Source organism: Diadema antillarum, unplaced genomic scaffold (assembly GCF_040938485.1).
Source record: "Diadema antillarum isolate AM-2024a unplaced genomic scaffold, OU_Dant_1.0 seq00001754_RagTag, whole genome shotgun sequence".
In the NCBI taxonomy this organism is placed as follows: Eukaryota; Metazoa; Echinodermata; class Echinoidea; order Diadematoida; family Diadematidae; genus Diadema; species Diadema antillarum.
In genome coordinates, this window is record NW_027272436.1 from 201,887 (window position 1) to 227,621 (window position 25,735).

General features: G+C 40.8%; 1 protein-coding gene across 1 annotated transcript; it reads left to right on the plus strand.

Moving 5' to 3' along the window:
- Nucleotides 1-459: 459 nt before the first annotated feature.
- LOC139712056 (enhancer of mRNA-decapping protein 4-like) lies at nt 460-24,346 on the plus strand. The gene is made up of 19 exons (XM_071623891.1): nt 460-626; nt 1,367-1,514; nt 3,547-3,654; nt 4,355-4,551; nt 5,228-5,417; nt 6,418-6,592; nt 8,100-8,196; nt 8,660-8,760; nt 9,672-10,563; nt 11,498-11,638; nt 13,265-13,376; nt 15,578-15,773; nt 16,666-16,821; nt 17,274-17,389; nt 19,845-20,010; nt 20,399-20,585; nt 21,373-21,589; nt 22,728-22,891; nt 23,356-24,346. Exons 1-19 carry the CDS (start codon nt 460-462, stop codon nt 23,531-23,533), a joined length of 3,708 nt encoding a protein of 1,235 aa, XP_071479992.1. The 3' UTR covers nt 23,534-24,346.
- Nucleotides 24,347-25,735: the final 1,389 nt, after the last annotated feature.

Below are 25,735 nucleotides of genomic sequence, written 5' to 3' on the forward strand. Positions count from 1 at the left end.
CAATTTTGTGTGTCATTTCAAGGTGATTTTGTACATCAAATCAAAATGGTTCTGAACTGGTTTTGGGGTTGTTGTTGTTGTTTTTTTTTTTGTTTCTCCAAGGTGATTTGTCAGATCTTGAGCAGAAATGGCTCAATACTATTTCGAAATATTTAAGTTGCCTGTTCTGAACAGCATATTTAGTTTCATGCCATATATCAGCTAGTTATTGTTATATTGGTGAAAGCTTGTCATAGTATGAAGGCTTCTCCCAAATGTACAGACTATAATTACTTTGTTCTCTGGTTGTATTGTAAACATGTTGTACCCACTCATGCACAGCATTTCAGACAGCTTGTTCTGTCCTGCATACACAATAGAATGGATGTAGACACATTTAAAGAAATGGAAATGCCCATCTCAACTCTTTCCATTACCCCATTGTGACCTTTGACATTGACAGTCCAATCTGGATATGGCATGAGGGTACTAAATCGGCGTACTACCGTGAGGGCACTACTGAAGGGATTTTCCAACATCCTGGTAGACATTGCCTTCGCCTGTCACAACGCCGATGTGCTGGGTTGTATTGACCTGAAAGGGAACCTCTCGGTCTGGTTGATCACAGAAACAGAGGGAAAGATTGAGTGAGTGGCTAAAAAAAGAGAGAAATAAACCCTAAACTAAAACTATTTACATTTCTTATCAGTTGATGTTTGACTCATGTTCATGCTGTTCTTTTTGTTCTTAATCTGAATGTTCTCTATGTGTGTGATTGATGTTCATGAAGCATTAAGTATAATGCAGCTCCGTTTTTAGTAGCACACAAAAACAAACAAAATATAAGTACTCCCTTTGCCAGGCCAGCAGGCTTCAAGGCAGAATTTATAGGGCAGGTCATAGCATTGATGGTACAGAGTGTAGTACTAGTTAAAGACGAAAATAGTCTTTGTCTATTCAATCCTTTGTGATCTAGTAGCAGGCATACTAGTGTATCATAATTCTTGATGTTTTAATTGTGCAAAGAATTTTAAAAAAAAATTATTGAATGTGTGAAATTTTAAGATGCTGGACTGTCACGGTGCAGAATTTTATTTCATGCTGATGATGAAACCTCTAAGGTGCCAGTCTTAATGGCTGCAAAAGGGAACTCCTTTTTAGCTGTGGTTTTGTTTTTGTGAATTTTGCGTTTCAGCTGATGTCATGCAAATTAAACAACATTCCAAATTGCCCCTTAGAACACAAATGCAATGCACTGTATGTATAGATTGCATACATTTCCCTAGTGGATGTATTTGTGATTGTATGAGAACTGCAGTGACAGAATTAGACTAAGTATTATCCCTTTCAAGCCATCTTCTGTCTTACTTCGCTGCCCAAAACCCAGGTTCATGCCCAAGATCCGAGTGGATCGCAACCAGCCACCCAGTGAGTACCACCGCCTGGTCTGGTGTCCGTACCTCCCTGACGACACGCCGGACGAGGAGATCTCCAACGAGTGGAGCAACCTCCTCGCCGTCTCCCACGGAGAAAAGGTGAGCAGGGGTCAATGACTGATCTGAGCATCAGAGGTTGTCCCCAGTGTTGACTTGTGCCTAAGGCCTTTGCTATGAGAACTCAAGAACATGCTTTAGGGGCTTCTCATCATATTTAAGCAGCCTCAGGATACTCAGGAGACTTAAACTCAATTAGGCAGATATCAATTTTGAGAGATTTTGTGTATTCTTTTTTGCTGCTCATTTCTTGTTGTTTCAGACATGATTCATGAATGTTGCATCCTTCACTCTTATACCATAACTGTAAGAATGGAGTCTGTGTTTGTGAGATGCACATTTAACGTTTTTGAAGGAACTCATCCTTAAGTGAAAAGATCAGTTCTTCATGGTCATTGAAGCTAGCCATATCTGTATGGATCAAAGCTTAGCATTTCTTGTTTGCAAGTTGATATGATTTTCACCCAGGCCAATGTGAGCAGAATCTTGCAAGGCCTCATGGTACTTTGTGTTGTGAGGAAGGCCACAGTAAATTGATAATCCTAATGGAGTAAATTATGTAAACAATTATGCAAATGCTTGTATTTTAAAAAAGCTTGGTTTTATGTTACATCACTTGTCCACCCAGACATCTGTTGTTTGGTTGTTTTTTGTTGTTTGTTGTGTGTGGGTTTGTGTGTTTGTTTGTGTGTTTGTTTGTTTGTTTGTTTGTTTGTTTGTTTGTTTGTTTGTTTTGTTTTGTTTTGTTTTGTGTGGTGTTTTGTTGTGTTTTTTTTTTTTTTGGGGGGGGGGGGGTTATCTACCCAAGATATGTCCATGTCACTTTTTACTTGAAATATGAATGACGGATGTATTGTCACATAGCATACTGATGAGTAGATCTAGGTCAAAATCTGATCATGATTACAAGCTGTTGGTTAAGATTGAAATCTTTGCATAGTAACACTTTGCCTGACAGATGTAAATGCCAGTGATAACTTTGTGTGAAGATGTGGTACAAGGTATGGGCTGATATGAATATTTTTTGTGAGTTTTCCTCAAGGTGACTCGTAGATACAATGTGAAACAAAGGCTTTTATTTATTTGCTGTCAAATCTGTACATCTAAGTGGTCCTGTAACAGTTACCAAAGCTTTTGAGATTTTCCTCTATACATCAGTCAAGTCATACAATGTGTCATGTGTGTCAGTGAGATTGAGACTATGTTGGACACATGATTGTATACAAATGATGCACAGGATAGAGTGTGTTAGTGTAGGCGTGGTGCACTCGAGGGTATTTACAATTGTGAAACATGCACGAGGCGAAGCCGAGTGCATGTTGCACTACATTGTAAATACCCGAGAGTGAGCTACGCCTCCACTAACGCCACGAAATAATCCTGTGCATCATTTGTTTTATAAAATGGGTCGAAAATTCGAAAACTAACATCATTTTTCAGCGTTTTTCACGTACCTTTGTGGGTCAAGACGTTCCAAGATGTTCGTCCCAAACATTTACGCACGTCGCACTCGCGGAAGTCCCACACATACAGTATAAGTATAATGGGGGGTTGGGTTTCCGGACACTTAAGTTCCCGCATGAAAACTTACTTATTTTACACATGCACCCTTTACCTTAAAGACTTGATATAGACTCCTCATATAGGCCTACTAGACAACATACTCTGAAAACGGCGTGAGAATTAACCTGCTAAATCATTGGATTTGCTCTTCAAAGTGACTCCATGTACGCGTCCGGTCCCATAACGCTTGGTCTACTGTACTGTACAAAGTGTACGTATAGTAGAGTATACGTACGTACGTACGCCACACATGTTATGCACAAGGGAAGACAGGCCGGCCGGCCGGCAGCCCGAACTAGAAGTTGTTTACAGGATTGACAGCGCGTATGCATGCAATTCATCAAAGGAGCCGCCGTGCGCACAGACGATCGGCAATCTACCATAGGATTACAGGCAGTGCAATTGTACTGAAGTAAAGGAAGGAGGTGTGTCTCATTTCAGCGCTTCCTATTGGCTACATTCTTGAACCCATTTTATAATAAGGGGATGTTGCATGCTCTCATTCCATCAGGCCGAATTATGGGACATAACTGTGGTAGCCGAGGAGCTTGGGACAGAGAACATCCAGTACGATCAGGTCAAAAATGGACTCATCAAAGTCAACAACGGCCACAGTAAGGTAAGCCATGGTGTCCATTGTACTTCACGTATGCAGATTAGACTCTGCAGAACTTTGGGTTCAGAAAGTGTGTGCATTATCCATTTGCTTAAAGGGGAGGGGAGTGTAACATGCCAGTTGATTTCCACATGTGGTTTTGAATGTTCTGCATCATGCTATTCCTACACCAAAACCACTCTTATTTTGTGCAGTAGTTTATGAAGTTTGAATACCAGTGTTAGTGTTCATGAAATGTTACTGTTTTGGAGGCTTCTTCTTTTCCCGGAATGGGGAATTTAGTCAGGAATGAAATTTTAAAAACATAATACATTTTTAAACTCGAATAGTTTTCTTTTTTTTAATTGACAATTTATAACATTCACAGAATTTATTTGTCTTTTAAAACTGTATTATAACAGAACCTTCATTATGGCCCTGAAGAAATACTATAACTTGCAGAACCATTGTCTTTTTGTAAATTTTCTGTCACATCAGTTTCATACAGAACATGAAGCATTTGGACATCTTTTGTTGAATAACTCATGCATTCATCCACGCCACCCTTTGATACCAAATTGTATGTAAAATGGATTCCGACTGGACGTGGTGTTAAGCACTAGAAATAATGGCAAAGGCTTGAACAATTTGATGGTGGAGCGTCACAAGCAATCACAGCAGGCTTTGACAAATAATTTGTATATTTCCTGTATCCGCTCCGCAGCCAATCACAGACATGGCAGTGTCGCCCGACGGCTCCGTCCTAGCCAGCGCCAGCCTCGACGGGAACGTCAAGTTCTGGCAGATGTACTGGGAGGTGTCCGACGACCCGCCGCGCTGCCTGCACCAGTTCCAGCCCCACAGGGGCGCTCCGGTCACCTCACTGCTCTTCTGTGACAACCACAAGCACCAAGATGCCAGGTTGGGCAATGTCAAAGTCCCCCTATCTCTTGTTGTTATTGTTCTTCTGCTATGATTGTTTTTAAGGGAAGAGTTGGTTGTAGATGTTTTTTTTTCTCTCTCTCTCTTGTTTGAACAAGGAAAATACTCTGTGTCCTTAGAGTTTAACTAGAGATCAAATGCGAGACGTAAGTCTGGTGTAATTTTGACTAATCTTTCACTGTAGCGACTCCATTGTTTATATGAAGATAAGAATTACTGTCCACAGTAGGATAAATATGAGTGTCTCTCGGGACCAACATATAAGAAGGCCACCGACATATACTCAAACAATTCACAAATAATAATGGCAATTAATATTATTATAGTCACACTTCTTGTCAATTTGATGAACACAAAATCTATGGAGATTAATTTTTTTCTTCAAATTTTTGTCTTTTAAATTTAAAAGTGGTGTGAATCATATTTGCCTCCCTCCAAATGCCATCAATAAATGACAATGATGTATCCTCCTCTGTAGCGACTCCATTGCTTATATTGAGATTTTAAAAAACTGTCCACGGTAGGATGTCAGATCTCTCAGACCAACATATGAGAAGACCACCGGCATATATTCAAACAATTCACAAATAATAGTGGCATCCCTCCAGATGCCCTCATAATAAAATATGACAATAATCTGTCTTCTTGTATCTAGTTTGCCCTTCTGGCGTTTCCTCATCACCGGGGCCGACTTCAACAAGGAGCTGAAGGTGTGGTGCACCGTCCAGTGGACCTGCCTGCAGTCCATCCGCTTCAGCTGCCCGAACACCGACCCCCAGCCCTGCCTCAAGGTCAAGCTGGACCTCAGCGCCAGCTTTCTGATGGCATCGGACATCAAGAGAAAGGTCAGAAAGGGTTCTAGAGCAGAGCTGGGCACTCTCAGCTGCAGAAAATTGATAGGGGCAGTCGTTCTTGAATATAGATTCTGTGGATGTTAATACTGTAAAACGAGGAATGTTCGCGTGCATTTTAGTTTCGCGAATTTCGTGGGAGCCAAGATTCACGAAATTAAAATGCACGTGAAAGTTCTTGCCTACACTGTATGCATTGAATGCCAGAGGCAATTTTGCGAAAATTTCATGCCACGTAAAAGGCTGTCGGCTTCAATTTGCGAAAATTTCGTGCCGCGATTATATCATGTTTTACGGTATATCAGTCTTATATATAAACTCACCAAAAAAATGATATAAATAACCTCAGGAATAACCAAGAACTTTATTCATAAGTAGTAGCTTATTAAAAAGAATTGATGATAATAATTCTCAATTGCCTTGATAATCACATGCATAAAGTAAAGTCATTAGTTTGTCTAACCTAAAGATCAACATTGTATTCTTTTATAGGTATAGATATATATATATATATATATATATATATATATATACATGTATATCAAGAGTATTTTTTGTAAGAAATCATTTCAGTGAGTCCTGGAGACAGTGTCATATAGCATTTGCCACTCTCAACTGTACTTTTATCATTATCAGTGTGCTAGCCATGAATTATCAGTTTGACATTGCATTTGTTTAGAAAAAAAAAAGAGACAATTTTGTTGATTTCAGAGAGCTTTGAATAGTGCCCTTCCATCTCTTAGCCCATGGCATTGCCATTCTTGCAAGTTGTAGGTTTGTATGATGCATTATAAATGTTGTTTTAGAATGAGGACATTTTGCTTGAACATATTCAGTACAGCAGTGTTCTGTCTATGTACCTGTCATAACTTCATGTAATATTCATGTTGTTCTATTCATTACTCACTTTGTCATTTTGGTAATCTTTTCTCTATGTGCCTCTCTCTCTGTCTCTCTCTATCCTATTCTGGTCCTCGCTCATCCTATCCTACAGGTGTTGTATGTCATCCAGCTCCACCAGGAGCATGATGAGGGGCGGGCCCACTTCAGCTCCCTGACCGAGTTCCTCCTCATGCAGCCCATGCTCAGCTTCGCCATCGTTGACGCCGGCCGATGTCGCGCGAAGCAGGCCCTGGAGGATGCTGAGGACGGCGAGGAACTCCAGTCAGGTTTGTCCTTAGCAGTAGTCGATAACTTCACCCTGGTGTCTATTCTCCTCGTGGTTAGCCTACTACAAATTAGTGGTCTATTGGTGTGTTCAAGCACTCTCCTAAAGCGTATTGTACCATAACGTGCCCGTGCCAGAGGAGTACTCAGAACGCTCCTAAAGTGTACCATACCATACCCTACCAAACCAAAAAGGAGACCACTTCCCGCCATGCTCCAAAAGCGCACCATACCGTGCCAGAAGTTGGCATGAGAATAATGCATGTAACACGCACCACTACGTCATAATGAAAAGTGTTGATTCCCTTTGCTTAGGACACCTGTAAGTAGCATAAGCAATGCACGTGCATGACCCTGTTGCTAAAAAACATGTGAACCCCTTCTGACTGGAGTCCAGAAATAATTCACGGGGTGCGCTTTCTCCACAAATGTTCAAACGATCCATATCTGGCGTGGTATGATTTGGTTCACTTTGATTTGCTTTTGAGCACGGCCTAGATAGCATCGTCTAAGTATCGGTTCTCCCCGTGGTTAACGCACATCGAATTAGTAGTCTATCTTATAGCTTATGTCCTTGTTTCGGTCATCTTCAGTGTGCAGTAAGGTATGTTGTCTAACTGGAATGTGCCAGGCTCGCAGACCTCCACAAAGACCAGTGTTTTCCTTTGAATAAACCATACCAATCCGTGAGAGAGCTTGCCAACCTTCACAGAGACCGGTGCTTTCCTTGACCACACAATTATGTAGAGTACACTGGTTAGTCAACCTGTCCCCAACCCTGGTGCTCCATTTTGGGACATTCAAGATTAGGATTGCATGAAGTATGCATGAGAAATTTATTCAAATGTGTGTAATTATGATGATGCAATCAATATCTGAAGCTTACCACTCATTTTAATGTGACTGAGGAAGAAATGCACTATCGGATTAGAAATCAAGGCATCAGAGTCATGCGTAACAGATGGAAATTGATAGGTAATCCTTTAATTTTAGTTTGCCCCACCCCACAGTATGGGAGGAGGATTCTCACAGACATTGCATACATGTTTGTTCTGGGAGAGATGGCAGTGACTGTTGACCAGTGTTTGGATTGCACATGAAGCACATTGGCCAATGGTTGCAGATATATATTGTGATGATGAGGGCTGTTCCTCAGTACACAAACAATCAATAGCTTGCCAATGACAATGTGTTGAAGGCGTAGATAGTCTGTACAGATGAGATGTGCATCAAACAAGAATACTGTAAGCGCAGACATTTTTGCGGTACATTAATTTTCGCGTATTTCGCACTACTTCCGGTTAGCGCATATTCTAAAACCCGCGAAAATATCTTCACAACTTTCTATGCACATTGTGAATGTGCTGACAATAATTGCACGGCGCAAATTCAACAACCCGCGAATATGTTTTTGAGCCGCTCAGTGCGAAATATTAATCTCGCAAAAATATCAGCGTTTACAGTAGAGCAGACATGAGCGTGATGACCATTATCTCTTCGTTTCAGTAGAGTTTGAAGAGGTGTCCCCCGGCGATGAGGATGAGGAGAGTGTTGGCAACAGGCAACCCGTCAATGTCCTGGTCAAGATGTTCTGTGTTTTCAAGAGGTATTTCGCTAGAAATTACGAAAGTGCAGTGATGTCTGGCTTGAGCATTTGTTTCCCCCTTTGCTGCTAGTGTACAACTTAGAAAATTTAATGTCAAAATGTGTATTCTATCCATTTTGGTTTCCCAATCTTTCCAGTAATGTAGTTAAAAACAATTTCCCTGGGTCACCAAGTAATTTATGTCTGCTCAGTCTTAAAGCAGAGTGTAGGAAGTACAGTAAGACGTACTTAAGATGTTTCTTATTGGTTCTGTGCTCTCTGACTTTTAATTTTTCTTTTATCGCCAATAGATGACATGTCACTCTGCGTGGTGTGTCCTACTAGGTGGAACTGATATTTATAAATGTTGTAATATTTTGCTCTATGCTTGGGTGAATTTTCAAATGTTCACTCCCAAGACTTTTGACAAGCAAAGCGAGTTAGTCTTCATCATATTTTTTTTTTTTTACATCATTTTCCGTAGAGCACTTCAAGAGCTTCAGATCCGTTTTCAGCCAAGCCCATCTGTCAACCAGGAAGTCATGGCGGGTTCAATCAATACCACAACCTCCAACGGAGACAACAGTATGTCCACGTAGATGTATCATCTCACACCAACTCTGCCCTTTTCTTAAACCCCTGCATGGCAAATCTGAAGCATTCTAAGGAATTCTTATGGCATTGCAGCTTTCATGTTCTTTTAGATCGTTATGTGTGTGTGTGTGTTTGTATCAGCCAGTTATAATTTTGTGGCGAGATGCTTGATACTGAACACACATAAAATTATCTTTTGATTGGATGTCTGAGAAATTTCACTAAATGATGTTGATATATATCTTATTGATATTTTTCATTGAACAAATAAAGGCTGGAATATATTCCTTGTACTGTGATGAATATTCTGCAGAAAATTTATGTGAGAAATAGTTCTCAGTATTCAGAAAAGATGAGATCAATTATAGAATGCATTTCCTTTATTCATGACTGGTCTTTGGCCTATTCCTTAAAATTTCCTGTTAGCTAATATGCCCTAGACATGAATATTTCATATGCACAGATTTCTTGACGACAAGAGATGTCCTTTTTGCAAATATTTTAAGGTCATTACAACATGGAAGAGTTGTAGAATGACTTACACAGTGGGATTACCAATCATTTTGTGTTTTCAGTGCTTCTCTGTGGCCTGTTGTAAGTTAGTTTGCATATATTGACAAGATTATGTTTGCAAGAGATTATTAAGATTATGTTTAATGCTCATAATGTTTAATGCAAGATTTTGTTTAAGACAATATTTTTATTGATCTCATTGGTGAAAGTTTTGAATGTATAAAGAAAGAGTTGGTAGGACTAGGTCTTATGTGTGTAGCTTTATAAAAAGTGGAACTTGTCAAAACAGTAGTGTCATATGCATTGCTTTGATCTCTCTCAGGATATTGGTGTGAAGTATTATGGTACATGCAGTTATGGAATGTCACTTTCCTTTGTGACTCTTACAGCCCTACGGGACGGCCTGTCTGATGTGAGTTTCAGTGCTACGGAGCGATCTCTTGCCTCCTCGGACACGGACCACTCTCACTTAGACCCAGCGGGTGCTGCTCCATCCCCCCAGCGTGACCCCGTCACACCCTCGGCAGAAACCAGCTCCTTCACCTCTGAGTCCACCCACTCCTCCAGCCAGCCGTACCTCATGACGCCGGAGTCACTCATGAATTCGAGTACGCGCTCCCCGACCAAGACCACACCCCAGAACGTGCTCCGGGACAGTGCCTCCAGTGCCAGCAGCAGCTTCACCCAGCTCACCGCCACCAGCGTGTCGGGGGAGGACCTCCTAAGTTCTTGCGCCACCAACGACATTGCCTCCCTCACGCCGGACAGTTCAGTGACCCTAACTCCAACAGCAAGTGCATCCTCCAACCACATCTCCCCCCACAACGTTAAGGCTCCTCTGGTAGGGAACAATGCCCTGTCCAAGCCATATGAGGACTCCATCAGAGAGGAGGAAGACGAGGTCCCCAAATCTCCTCCCCCGTCTCCCGTCGGAGGAGACATCAACGATCTCCAGGGCGACCGGTTGCTTGAGTCATCGGAGAACGTGGCAGAACTCTTGCAGAAGAGCGCCCGCATCAAGGAGAAGCGCATCTCTGATTCCAGCGTGGAGGTCGCACAGATCCTTGGCGAGAACGTCGGGGATGACGAGGAGGAGGAGGTTGAGGCCATGGGGCAGGATGCGGATGATGAGGATGACGAGGAGGATGCGATGAATTATGAGCAGGACATCCGTAAGGCAGATGAAGGCAATATGAGTGCCAAGATGGAGGACATTTCACACCTACCTGTGCAAGATGACAACCGGGAGATAGATGAAGAGTACACAGAGCTGCCAGCCAGGTGATCTTTCTCGGAATTCATCTTGACATCCTGGTGTAGTGGAGCAGTCTGTAGCCATTTATGTGGTGCTTCATGAGCATTTCTAATTGTATTCCCTAGTTTGTGCAAAACATTGAGTATTATATTATAGGAAGAAATTGTAGTATTCTTCATGCCTGTGCCATGACATTTTGCTGGAAGTGTTATATAGATCGATGCTTGATGGCAGGCAAAATGCATATGTAAGAATATTCCCAAGACCACATTTTGTGGCATAAGCTTGTGTTAGAAACAAGAAAATAGATTGTCAGACCCATTTGATTGTATGTACTCAAAACACTTTATTGTTACATATGAATATGTACACGCCAAACTATACACAATATATTCAGCTTGTTTCTCATATAAGTTGCCTTACAGTTACCACCATTTAATTGGAACTCATGTAAGTGGGAATGACTCTGTAATGGGACAGAATCATGGTATATCATTTCCAAGGCATATTATTCTGAATTCTTAAATAAAAAGTGATATTAGTTACTTAGTTAATTAGACTCATTTTTCATCAGATATTCGTGGGAAATAGACATTTTCTTTGGAGAATTAATCAATCCCTCCTACAAGACTGTTTTAGCAAACAATCCTGTCAAAATTGACAAAAAACTCGGAAAAAAAGCTTGTCTTTGATCTATATACACAAAACTTCACATACAGCTTCAGTGTGCTTGTGATCTTTTAGTGTATGCAAGTTTTAGAGCATTGTGTTGCCCCATGTACTGAACTATGTGTATTGTACTGATAAGTCATGTTGACTTCTTTTGATCTGGACAGTTGATTAATTGGGTCTTATTCTCAGACCATTGTGATGAATTAGCAACGACTGTACTCTGAGAATATTGCTGTGAATACACCATGAATCCATGAGGTCATTAGATATTGTCCTTGTTGTTGGCAGGACTGTGATGCCAGATGCGTACGGTGACAGACAAATAGGCTCTGGTGATGCGGCCGAAGGAGTGAGTGATGAGCTGGAGAATGTTGGCGAAGGAGCAGGAGAGGGAACAGTCCTGAAAGACATAGGGGACCAACATGCAAGGTGAGGGAACTCAATGAAATGTTTTATGTTCCCGCTGCAGGCAGAGTACCAATGGATTGCATCTTGTGTTAGTCTTCACTAGCCTCCTGAATGTGCCTCTAACTATACTGCCATTACCTTATGTGCTCATTGAGAAACTCTGAGGTTTTTTGTCAAACTTGAAACCCAAATTTCAATATCATTTATATGCTACAAGTTGAGATTTATATTTTCATCAACTCCTACATAATAAATGAGTTATTCAATCTCAAAACTTGGTGAAATGCCTTGTAAGGAGCTAGGTCATGCTTATTTAACCCGACAGATCAAACCACACTTGAACGATTACTTTGGAAATTGATATGCTCTGTGGTGACATGACATCAAATCCTTATTTCTCTGCAAGATATCAAAATTTCCCCCTCACATGCACAAATCAGGTGCGGGGAGACTAATGGATCGCCTGCGGCATCTGTCCGTCCGTCCGTAACGCCCGTAACGCTACAAAAACTTGAATAACTCTCTACTGAGGACTTCAATTTTAATCAAACTTGGAGGCAAGAGGGGTTCTACTAAGTTACGCATTTTACCAAACAAGAAGGTAACCTCAAGGTCAAAGGTCATAGGCAGGGGTCAATGAACTTTAGGGCCCAATGTTAAGTTTTTATGGCGCATTTCGATTATGGCTCAACTTTTGATCCATATTTCCGTTTGTGACCAAACTTGGATGGGAGATGTCCCTTGGGAAGTTCAAAGTCACTACAAGGTCAAAGGTCACAGACAGGGGTCAACAAACTTTTAGGGCCAAATATCAAGTTTTTACGGCGCGTTTCGATTATGGCTCAAAACTTTTGATCCATATGTCCATTTGTGACCAGACTTGGCTTGTAAATGTCCCTTGGGGAGTTGAAGGTCACCACAAGGTCAACGGTCAAAGGCGGGGTCAATGAACTTCTGGGAGTTAGAAAAACACTAATTCCTTCTACGCGAATGGGAAAGACACATTTTGGCACTTGCCTTGATTTTTCTTTCTGTTACTGAGTGCCAGCATTCACAGCATTTGATACAATGAAAAACCTACCCAGAATAATTCTTCTGGGTTATGGGCGTGGGTCTGTCAGATCTTATCAACTTGACAGCATGTTTTTTTTTTTCTTTTTTTTTTTTTCTTTTTTTCTTTCTGTCTTTTCTTCGATGTAAATATCAGTCAATGAATGCACATATTTTTAGCTGTAGAAGTCTCCGAAATGTGTTTCAGCCAATCAAATTTAGTTTGCAGAGTAACTGTCACAGCTGTTATCGTATTGGAAGAAGGTATGTGGTAATTTAACAAAGATTTTCTTTTCTCTTTGTTTTTTTTTTTTTTTTGGGGGGGGGGGGCTGTCAGACTGTTCCTCTCTGTTTATTGCTTCTTTCTCGCAAGAATTTTTTTTTTTCAAGGAAAGAAGCTTTATTCAACTTTGCATACTTATGCTTTTGAGCATCTGTTAATCATAAACCATATGAGATTCGAACAAAACAAAAAATCATATATTGCCAACTCTCAACTCCCCTTTGTTCCTTCTGGAGCCCTGGCATTGGCAGGAGTGCACTAGCAAAGAAATCACAGGATTAATGAACCAGAGAATTCTCTTTTCTGCCAAGCAGACACGATGAAGGGGAACAGGATGAAAACCGTGGGCTGACACAGGACTTGAGGCCAGTGGTACACCACCAGAACACAGTCAGCCAAGACAAGTACCAACGGGACTTGGGCCAGGTAAGCCCAGCAGGGCATTACAATAGATAATAATTATACAGCATGTCCTCTCAAAAAAAAATGACAATCAGATTTTTACATTGATAACTTTCAAAATAACTAAACAATCTGAATGCTATTTTAGGAAATAAAACTGTAACTTCTTACCCACATTTTGCAGAAAACCCCATTCAATTTGGTCAAGTGGTCACAGAAAAATGTGGATCGTTGTAAAGCATGCCATGGGTCCGTTTCTTCCAAGTTGGACTTGGATGCTCTTTGAACTGGGAACACAATGGACAAAACTTGTAGGAAAGGGATTACTGACATGCTCTCCAAAGATCCTCATTTCTCTTTGACCACTGAAGCAAATCGGATGGGGTTTTCTGTAAGATGTGAGTAACAAGTTATAGTATTATACCCTGATATTGTATTGGGATTGATTCACTATTTTTAAAGTTATCGTTGCAAAGGGTGCTATTGTAATTTTTTTGGGGGGAGACATATGGTACAATGTATCTCCCACTTGCCTGAATTGGCATTTGGAAGAGGGCCCCACTCTTAAAGCTATTCAACACAGTCACCTGCCCATACATATCGCTCGCCCAAGAGTGAGGTTTGAGTTGCCCTGGGGGAAGAGGACAAGTGAGTCTGTAGCACCTTGCCTAGGTTCTATGGTGGCCTTGAAACAATTTTAAGAAACTTGACTAGTTGTTTTCATCCAAGATGACATCTGTAGTATTCATTTCAATAGATATGATGTTTAGTTTCAGGAGACAAAAGTAAGATTTGTTGTGTTTCTATGTAGTTGTTTTGGGTGGTTTGTTTTTTTTTTTTGTTGTTGTTTTTTTTTGAGGGTTGTTAATTCTCATTTGTGTTTACACCATTGAAAACTAATAGAAAGATCTATCACCAGCACTTTAGATTTGTCTACTCAGATTGACTTCAGCTGATTAGAAAGCTCACGAAATTCATTTGGTTCGAAGAGCATCGTGTTCATTGCAGGAGATATACTGATCTTGATATGTATGGGTATGAACGTACTGCATGGTGGGGAACATGACAGTGCTCTTCCTGAAGCAGGAAGTTGTGAAATTCAGTTGACATCCTGCTGTGGATGTTTATTTGAAAGTCTCGAGCCCCCTTATCCCAGCACCCCAGATGCAATCAAACCATGCTATGCAAAGGGACTGACAAGGTAAGGTTAATAGTCACATGTGGAACATTAACCCTTTGATTTCTGCCATTCGTTTTTATATGTTGGTTTATCCAGCTGTCAGTCAAACCAAAGTCTGTTTTGTCTTTCATGTGTGTGTCTTTTGTCTCTGTGACCATATGTGTTCTCTTTCTGTGACTGTGTGTGTTTGTATAACATTTAATCCCAGACCATTATTGAGGTATGACACCTGTGCTTAAAATGTAAAAGCCAAGGATAACCTCACATCCTGCATAAAATAAAGCTCACCATTGATCATGTAAGGTGCATTAGTGAATAGTTCCATGTTTTCAGGTGCATAAGGGTGCCTGGTGCTAGTGATAAGCTGTCAGTGCTTGTGAGTAAGATCCATTGTCTCAAATTAAAAAATAAAAGATAGAGAGAGAGAGAGAGAGAGAGAGAGAGAGAAAGGTTTGTGATCCGCTGGTCAAGAGGTGGTAAATCTTGCTACAGGGCAGTTGATCTTTGTGTGAAGGCATATAAAAGTGTGTCCTTGTGTGCATCTTGTGTGTTTAAGTGTACTAATTGTGCTCAGAAATATTCAGCCTCCATCTTGTTTTGCTCCCCACAATAGCTGATTTAGAGTTTCAGAAAGCCCAAAGACACACCATGGTGCAAAGATAAATGAGTTAGCTATCCTTACCATAACGTCAACAGAGCAAAACAAGGAAATAAGATGTGGTCATAGAGATGCTCTTGTTGCAAAAAGTCAGTTGATGAAAAGTCCTGGTTAATATTGTGGTTTTCAATATATAATGTGCAATGTAGGCCAACTTGGCTACTTATGTTTATATAAATATCACATTATCTGATTTTTCTTTGTTTGACCAAAGTCCCAAAACAAGAGATAACGGTGTATTGCATTAAAATAAAAAATGATTGACTCTTTTAGCACACACACATGAACCAGCACATCCAAACAGAAACTTAAACATGTTCTCACAGTTGATCAATACTCATGAAGTTATCTTGGATTTTTTTGGTTGCGTTTGTTTTTGATCCTCAGATCATGAGCTCCCTGGAGCAGATGCTGCTGATGCTCCAGGGGCAGCAGCAGGAGATCCGGCAGCTGAGGCAAGAGATGAACAAGGCGCAGCTTAGCAACAGTATCATCCAGTCCACCAAGGCTAGGATCGACAAGCTGGAGAAGGGGCTGGGGACCAAGCTGGAGACGATGCTCAGCAAGCAGTCTGAACAAGAACGTATCCTTTCCCTCGCTCCCCCTTCTCTTCCTCCTCCTCCTCCTCCTCCTCCTCCTTGTCCTCCTCCTTGTCCTCCTCCTTGTCCTCCTCCTCTTCCTCTTCTTCCTCCTCACCCTCTTCATCTTTTGTCTCTGTCTCCATCTTTTTTCTCTGTCATCTTTTTCATCGTTTCTTTTCCTTGTTCATCTTTGTTGTCATCCTTTTCATCTCCATCTTCTTCATTATCTCTTTTTTCTTCTGCTTCTTCTTCATTGTTGTCTTGTCCCCTTTTCCTCCTCTTTTCTCCTTTCTATTTTTTTTTTCAATTTTGTGTATACCTCCACCCACACTCCCTTGGTATTCACTTCATGGGGAGGAGGGAAACCCTGACCCCATAAATGCAATGCTCGCACCAAGTCATTCTTCACTCATACTTCCCACTTTTCTGTTCTCTCCTTTCAAGAATACAGGCGCCTTGCCAAAGGTGTGATGCACCTTGTGCTGTCTGCTGCCCCTCTGTATGCAGTCGTCATTGTTATATCTCCTTACCATCCCTCAAACATCTATTTAGCAATCGGTGGCCTTATTGATTTCTTTAAGATACATTTGCGGAATGCTGTGTGCGAAATACGAAAGTATGCTTTGTAAATTTTGCGGTCAAACTCCCGCCAGGGTCAAAAGTCAAACATGTTCATCGAATGATTTCTTAGAATGCAGTTGGCATCTTCCAAGTAACACAAATGCTTTGAGCATCTTAGGGATTGAGACATAGATAAAACACACACACAAAATATGATTTGTGCTTTGTGAGTCATGATATGAGACAGCTGATTCCCCTTTGCTGCACATACCAAGGTTTACAAGGGCATTTGTGTCAGAGAGTGCTTTCCTTAGCCTTGGGGCGGTCACTCAGGCCAGAGACTGTCCACTGTGCTCCAGGAGAAGAGCAACGTGGACAAGCAGAAGCAGGAACGACTGCTGGAGACGGTCACCCAGACCCTGAGACAGCAGGTGACCAGCCGGCTGGACAAGACTGTGCGTACAGAAATCGAGGCAAAAGTCCTTCCAGGTTAGTCCTCTCCATCTATCTTTTTCTGTTTCTGTTTCCTCTACTCCCTTCCTTTTCCATTACAGTGTCTGATGGCGTACACTCATTTGCATAGAAAAGAAAACTTACTGTCATACCAATATTGTGTTATGTTTTGCAACTCACTTGTGAAGAAAACTTGTTTTAATGAATGTCCTCAAGTGCATACGAACTGTTTCATAAACTGTTGTGAGATGCAGAAGCATGTAATATTCACAGTGAAATGTTTTAAAGTGGTTTTCGCACCATACAATGGTGGAAAGAGCCTGTGTATATTTAAAAAAAAATATATAATCAAGTGTCAGTACCTGGGGGGATGTGAAGGCAATAATTTTGAATAAGGGTCACAGGAGCCACTTGAGTGTTGATGGCTAATGTGTTAACTTTGGATTTGTATCCCATTTTTGTTTCTTTGGTTTGTCTTATGTATGTAGAATTACATCGGGTCCTCATGCCCTTATCTGACCAGCTGAACACAACCCTAGGCCATAAGCTGACCGCCACCGATCAATTGATGAAGGAGAACATTAGCAAGCTGGTGAAATCAAGGGTGAGATTTTTCACATTTTCAGAGACTCCAACTCTCCCGCTTTCGACGGGAGGTCTCCCGCCGAAAGCCCATTTTTGTAAAATCTCCTGTTCTCCCACTTGAAATGATTTCTTACATAGTGTCGTCATATGTTGAAAAACAAGCCTTAGATAGCATGAGATAACATCTAGAACCCTAGAGCTGGACCCCGGCCACAAGGATTTTTGCACGCACATCAAGTTGGAGTCTCCCGTTTGCTAGTGGTTTCAGGTGGGAGAATCTCCAGATCAGAAGGTGCATGGGGTTAGAGTCTCTCCATTTTTGTCATCTTACGCAATGCTGCACACTGGCACTGGTCTGATGGTCCCTGACCATTAAAAATCACTGTCAGACCAGTAACTTTTTCAGGACTAGACTGGTAAAATAGGGAAAAACTGGGTACCTACTGGTCTGACGGACAGGTCGCACCAGTAGAAAAAAACGGTTAGTGTGCAGCCCTGTCTTAGGAGTGTGAAATTGCTTTTGGAACAGACATGAACACAGGGAGCATTGACAATTTGTATTAAGTTTAGGTCTTGGCTAGCAAGGCCAAAATCATCTTAAATTTTCTTGTGGTGCAATGAGCTTAAAAACAATTCTCTCAGAACTTCTTGGCAAATGTAGTGACCTTTGGATGTTTATGTGCAAGATGCACTTCATAGAGTGTATGACAAGCCCTTGCTATGACAACTGCGTTGTTCAAATACACACACAAGCAAAATCTTTGTGGAGCAAAACTACTTCTACAGTTTTTAAGTAATTTTTGTGATTGTGGTACACATGGTAAACAGGAGTTGAAGCTGTGTATGATGTGGTGGGTTTTTGTTTTTTTTTTAGTTTGTCTGAAGACAAACCATATTTTGCAAGAATGACAACAATCTGACTGAGGTAACTGTCCAAATATAATCGTGTTTTATTTTTATGCCTCCGCCACAAAGTGGTGCCGGAGGCATTATGTTTTCGGGTTGTTCGTCCGTCCGTCCGCATTCGTTTACGCGATAACTTGAGTAATATTGACTGGAATTCTACCAGACTTGGTCCAAGTATAAAGTATGATAGGGCAATTACTTGATTCGATTTTAGGTGAAATCGGCCAAAGGCCAAAGGTCAAGGTCAAATCATGAAATTGTATCCGTTTACGTGATAACTCAAGACTGGATCGAGCAAATTTCACCAAACTTTGTCCGAGGATGATGTATGATGGGACAAATACTTGATTAGTTTTTTAGTGAAATCGGACTGAGGTCAAAGGTCAAAGATCAAGGTCGAATCCCAAAATTTATCTGTTTACGTGATAACTCAAAACTGGATGAGGCAGCTTTCACCAAACTTGGTCCAAGGATCATGTATGATGGGGCAATTAGTTGAGTAGAATTTAGTGACATTGGCAAGAGGTCAAAGGTCAAAAGGTCAAGGTCAAATGCTAAAAATGTTGCTATTTCCCCCGTATCCATGCAATGCCCGAAGGTATTTTCTTGAAACTTAGTGTAGACATCTACCGCGTAAATATTCTCCAGAGAGAGTTTCATGTCATAAGGTCAAAGGTTAGGTGAAAATGTTACAATTTCACTTTTCTCGCAAATGGTTCAATGTATCTTCATGGAACTTGGTACATACGCATGTACTGACTGGTAGGAGGGATTATCTAGGGAATTTAGGGGTCATTGGTCAATAGTCAGGGGGGTCAAAGGTCCAGGTCAACTCCTCAAAATTTTACTATTTCCCTCATATACTAGAATATGCAATGCTTGCATTATTAGTTTTAAAACTTAATGTATACATGTATTACCTAATAGAGATTCTCTGGGAAATTTCCAGCCTGAAGGTCAAAGGTTAAGGTTCAAAGGCCAGGTTTAAATGCAAAAAATATATGTATATATTTTGTACTGTAATTACACTCTTTCTTCATACCTTGAAAATTACTCAATGCATAAACTTATAAAAGGATCAGTCAGAAGTCAAGTAAAAATCCTCAATTCCCCAAATACCTGTACCTGCACTCTTAGACAATTATAGCAAACCTAGTTCAAGGAAAGTGAACATTCAAGATATTTCTGACAAACCTGTCATTTCAATATTTTGCCAGTTATGTGAAACTGTCATCACACATTGTGAAGGCATTGTACTATACACCTATTGGGAGAATCATGCATTATGGCGGAGGCATCAGTCGCCATAGCAACATTTCTAGTTTGTATCATGTTTTTATGTGTATGTATGTGAAGTATTTGCACGATATGCCAGCTAAGTGTGTATTTTTTTTTCTGTAAGAAAGGGGTATTTCATAGGGCATTTGATGGCATTTAGTCATCATTCCAGTATTTAAATGGTATCCCTTCCTTTGTTGTTCTGAATACAGTTGTAAAATCACACAGGATTCTTTTGTGTTTTTGAATGAAGTAATGATACCATGATGATGTGTTTTCTTGCCGCATAGGGTGTGGCAGACACCATGGGCCAAGCCGCAGCCAACGCCCTCTCAAACACGATACAGACCACCTACAGAGATGCCTTCCACAGTACTGTTGTTCCTGCCTTCGAGCGAGCATGTTCCTCAATGTTTCAGCAGATCAATATGAGTTTTGAGGCAGGCACAAAGGAGTGTAAGTTCTCCGGCTGTGTAGTTTTACAAGTATTTCAAATTCTTTTGATAACTTGCATTTGCCACTCTGTCATCATTGCATTCTTTTCGACACCTTCTGTCATTTCTTCTAATCTTTATATGATTTGTTTTTCTTTATTTTGATATTCGCCCCTTTTGATATTATGAATGTGGACAAATGTTTTTACTACATTACATTTTCAGTATTTGCAATTTAATTTGCTTCAGCTGCATAACTTGCATTAGCTGTATGCTGATGTACTGAGGTGAATCAGCTTTTTCATGAATCTTATCGAAGATTACTATTCATTTTGTTTCTGGTTTCAAAGCAGTCAGTAAAAATGGGTGAATGTCACCTTGTTCCCCATCTTTGCTTTCTCCTCATTCAGATGTGAACCAGCTCGAGGCCAACCTGAGCAAGGCGAGGCAGAAGCAGCGAGAGGGCCAGGAACCCCTCCTCAAGGAGATGCGGTCGCTGGTGGAGACCCAGAGGGAGAGCAGTGACGCACTGAAAGCTTCTTTTCTCCAGGACGTTCAGGGGGAGATATCCGAGCAGCTGCACACCACAACCGAGAGGTTAGCCACAAGTGATTTTGAGCCACACTTGCTTGGCCTGTCCCACCACACTTGCTCGGCCTGTAGCACCTAACAGAATTTTAAAGCCAAAACATAGTTCCCAGAAGGGCTCAAACTTCAAACTTCATCTCTCAGCATTTGAAATTTTCTTGCAATACATCGAAAAAGGTCTATCAAGAAACTTGAGTGGCCGGTGCGATTTGCCAGGATTAAGACTAGTTTTGGAGTATTTTGAGATCAAAAGCGTAGAATAATTTCAGTAGTAGTGTATGACTTTCATTCCATATGATCCCTCCCTGTTCAGCATTGGGCAGGTAGAATGTTTCATGACCATGGATTATGCCCTAGCAATCATATTTTCCAACAAGCTGCGTGCAATTCATTGCAGCGCAGAAGATCGATAGGTACTGCTTTGGTCTGATTTGTTTATTATCGGTAATCAATTTATAAATTACTTATCAACCACTATCCAGTTTGCTTTTAGACAGTCAAACTTTCGACAAACCTTCTTGGCAAATATTTCACATTTTCATCATTACCCAACTGAAATTGTGTTATCTACCCCATCTACCCCTTGAGAAGATTCATGCACTATGTGCCCCTATAGTGCATCAAACTTGAGGGCACCATGTGATAAAAAGTTGCCATGATAGCAACTCTTGCTGCACTGGCAGGTGTCATTGCACTGACAATAATCCTGCTTCCTGATTGGCTGTTGAAATGGGAACGATTAAGTTTAGAGATTGACCGCTTCCTTGTCCCTGTTTCCCTGTTTCCATGCCAACAGGATGAAGCAGGAGCTCTTGGAGAAAGTTCGAGAGATGGTGCGGGAGGAGATGAGCAACGCCCTGGAGAAGCAGCAGGCTACCTTGCAGGAGGAGATGATGGCTGCCATCCGCTCCCAGGCCCCCACCCCAGTGCCGGCGGCCCAGGACATCCAGCATGTCCAGGCCAAGATCAAGCAGCTGCTGGAGCAGAAGCACATCAACGCAGCCTTCCAGCACGTAAGTTGCTTTAGGCCTCATGCACTCCTTCAAGTGAAATTCCAGACCAAATAAAAATTGGTCTGGAAAAACGATTAAAGTTTGAGTATCATAACTTTTAAAATTTGATCAAAATCAGATCAAAATTAGGATGTTACTAAATTGTGAAGTTTTGCTAATCTCTTCAACAACAAAAATAACAACAATCTCAAACAATTGATATGAATATGCATATGAGTGAGGTGATGATGTCATCACCTCTCAATAAAAAAAAAGAAAGCAAAATTTTAGATTTCATTACTTCCTTGATTTTTACTTAATTTCATCATATTTTCACTGTTGTACTTATAAATTTTTACTTATTTTTATTGGACTAACTTTTAAATGGTCTGGAATTCCCCCTTAAAACACACTCCTTAAAAATCCTTGCCATAGGACATGTCATACCAAAGGTTCCTTTTTATGGTCAGGGTGTCATGCTTGACTTTCTGTATGTTGCATTTTCCCCTGATTTCAGGTTAATGGGATGAATGGAAGGAGAAACCCACATGGAATAATTTGTATGAAAGAAAAGGAAATAAAGAGAATGCTGCAAAGAATTACTTTAAAAAGAAATGGAAACCCCCTGAAATAACCATGATAATATTAAAGTTTCTTTAACCCATTGAGGATGAGTCCAAATTATACTCAGGCAGGTTCTATGGGAAATGCATTTTGTAACAAAATCCTCAATGGATTAAAAGACTTATTGAGGAGTGTGCCTTCAAGTGTTCTCACTGACATTATACAATGAATATTTTAGAAATGTGTTCTTTATAAAATGTTGAAAAATGTTGAAACTATGAATATGTCAAAGGCACTTAGAAAGGCAATGATTTTAGTATAATTTCCCAGCAGTACTCCAGATATCTCCTCCTGCAATCTTTAAGCTCTCCTGTTAGAAGAGAAAAGTGTCATTGCTATGGCTGGTTATGTAAGAGCAAGAACCAAAGTTTGTACTTTTTGCATTTAAATGTCATGCTTGAAAGGTTCACTTTGCCATATTTCATTGTTGCATGAGTATGATATCATCTTTACACAAGCATGATCTCAGTGTCACATACGTAAGATGCTGTATTTTAATAGAGCTGACCCACGTACTGTCGCTCTCCTCTCCCAGGCGCTGAATGCATCCGACCTGCGCGTCATCGTCTTCACCTGCAATGAGGTGACGCCCGATACGATCTTCGCCGACGAAGGCTGCCTCCTGGAGCAGCCCGTCCTTCTCTCACTCATCCAGCAGCTGTCACAAGACTTGGCCTCACACACCAAGATCAAGTGCACGTAAGTTGGCACCCCTACCCATGTCTCGATTCTCATCCTCTATCAGAGTTGACTTTTGGGTATTAAGCACAAACTAGCCTATTGTCTATCCATTCCTGAGGAAGAAAAGGATTCTGTTGACGGAAAAGTTGTGATTGATCACATGACCAAGAAAAAAAAAAAAGACTTTGGAGTGATATATAGGTGCGATGGAAGATGGCATGTGTCATGGATATTTAGTGAGTTTTGACCCGGAAAGATTAAAAATTTGTGTGCTTTTATGATTGCGCTAGTTTCTTGTTGCACAAAATGCACAAAAATTGATTCCCTTTTACAGCATAACGAGTCTCAAGACTACAGCGGTGACTGCACCAAAGTTCTGGTGGGACAGAAATATGTTTTGGTAGTGTCTTTTTTTCCCCCACAAGGATTAGGATTCAGCGATATGAATGTATTCCTTCCTCTTGTCTATAACCTTCGTCCAGGTACATCGACGAGGCCCTCCTGGCAGTGGACATGACCTACCCAGTGACCAAGGAGCACCTGCCGGGCGTGGTGACCGAGCTGTGCCGCCAGCTGACCCTGGTCATCCAGACCCAGCCGAACCACCCACAGACCAAGCAGCTTAAGAGGGTCCTCATGCAGGCGCAGTCCCTCAAGTAGGGAGGAGGAGGAGGAGAGCCTCCTGCGATCTCAGATCTCAGCCTCGCGAGGTCGGCCCGTCATCACTCGCATCTCTTCTCCTGGCGTCGCAGACTTTGCATGCATGCCAGAGCTTTGGGCTGGATATCCACCACTCAAGGGAGTAATTGACTGTCCAAGAAACTCTGCAATAACTCCGCATTAGTTTTGACATTGATGTCCTGGAGTTTAATTCTCGCCCCATTCTAGTCTCTTTATTCTGTGAAAATGTACCTGGGTATAATAGAAATTGCATACAAATCATTACTCATGCAGTCTCTAATGTTTTTGTTGTTTTGTTGGGAGGTTTTTGTCTTCGCATAACTCTGTATGTTTTGAGAGGAAAACTTAGTATTTTCTCAATGTTACTTTCTCTTGTGAGTGAGAGTGATTTGATATGACTCGAGTTCGGAGTTTGATTATAATGCAAAAGGTGACAAAGCACTGAAATTCACATAGCATCTTTTCTTCACACTCGTGACCTACTTCAGAGTGTCAATACATCGTAAAGGAGGGGTTTGCAGCTATCGTTATCTTCTTGAGATGAACAAACAAACAAACATGTAGTGTACACTTTCACAGGTCCAAAGAGATGACAGAATGCCAGGATATATAGCACACATTCTCTATCGAATTGTAAGGTTGACAAGAAAGACATCATCTTTTACCCATTGTTTGGCAACTGGCGTATAGGCATAAAATACAAATACAGGGTGCTATATGTCAGCCATCACCACTTCATCAGAGTTCATAAGAGCACAATTTTATTTTAGAAATGAGATTTCTCAAAAGTTTTTGTGCGTTTAGGTTTTTTAGAGCATGAAATCATGAAAGATGATAAGGAATATACTCCTAATCATTGTTCATATTTTTTGCTGTTGTTGTTGCAATATTATTGCTAGTAATGGAAAGATTTGACTCATCAATAATGTCAATCAAGGGATAGAATTCATAGAGCAGAATTTGACCAGTTTATGCTTGATTATATCAAAATACTGAGAGCCAGTGCCGTGCAGTCTGTTGCAACAGACTGGTCTAGTTATGTAAGCATTAACAAGCAAGTTCTTGGCTCAAATATCTTGTGAGGGACTGATTTACATACACTTTTCCCTACTATTTGTCAAAAGCTGAGATTTGCCTTACAAACACAAGTTATGGCTGCATAAGGTACGGGGTATCCAGATTACGGCTCTGGACTGCCTTTCTATACTGTTGTGAAGGGGAATTGCTTTACTGATTTTAGTACCCAATGTGTGCTATTTGAAGGAAATGTTTCCAATGTGAGATTTCAAGAGATGTAGTTGGGTTGATTGGCAAATATGGTTAGTCTATGTATCAGTGGAGTTTGTCAACTCTCATGATGGCCATTGCAGTGATTTTTTTTTTTTTAAGTTGACGAAAAAGACAGCATGTTGCAACCAATTATCACAGCCTCCTCTTTTTTTTTAAAATCTTTGATATGGAAGCACTATTGAATACAAAATCTAGATAGGAGTGACGAGGCATCTGGCAGTAAGCCAATTCATTGTTCCATTTTGCCCATGATTCGGTCATTTGAGCTACCGGCAACAGGATAATTGTTTTTTAATTTCACTGAGTGAAGCATCTGTGATGTAATGATCATTCATTCATGTGATCCTTGTAAATGGTGCTTGAGGGCGCATCCACCTGATACTGAACAGCCAGAAATGTTCACATGCATTATAATTTCATGACTTTCACAAGAGCCAAGATTTACAAAATTAAAATGCCCGGAAGAGTTCTTGTTTGCACTTTATGCATTGAATGCAAGGGGCAATTCTGCAAAAATTTTATGCCGTGAAAAAGGCTGTCCACTCTTGTTCATGAAAATGTCATGCCGCAAAAATATCTTGCTTTACAATAGCAACAGGGTGTTCAGTAAAGCCTATTACACATTTGTATTTGGCAATATTGATAGTAAAGATTTGCTAATGGAATCAGTGCAAACCAGTGAAATGGATACTTCCCCCAAGTGTTAATTGACCATATTTGGTCTATGCAGTTCAATTTTTGTTTGAACATGACTTCATTGCTACGATGGGCAAGACTTTGCATTATGTTGCTTTAAACATGAGTAAAGTGCCTAACCATCTGAGAAAAATGGAAGGTCATTTGTACCCATGTGCACATGACCTAAATACAAGCGGACTTTCATCAGGGTAG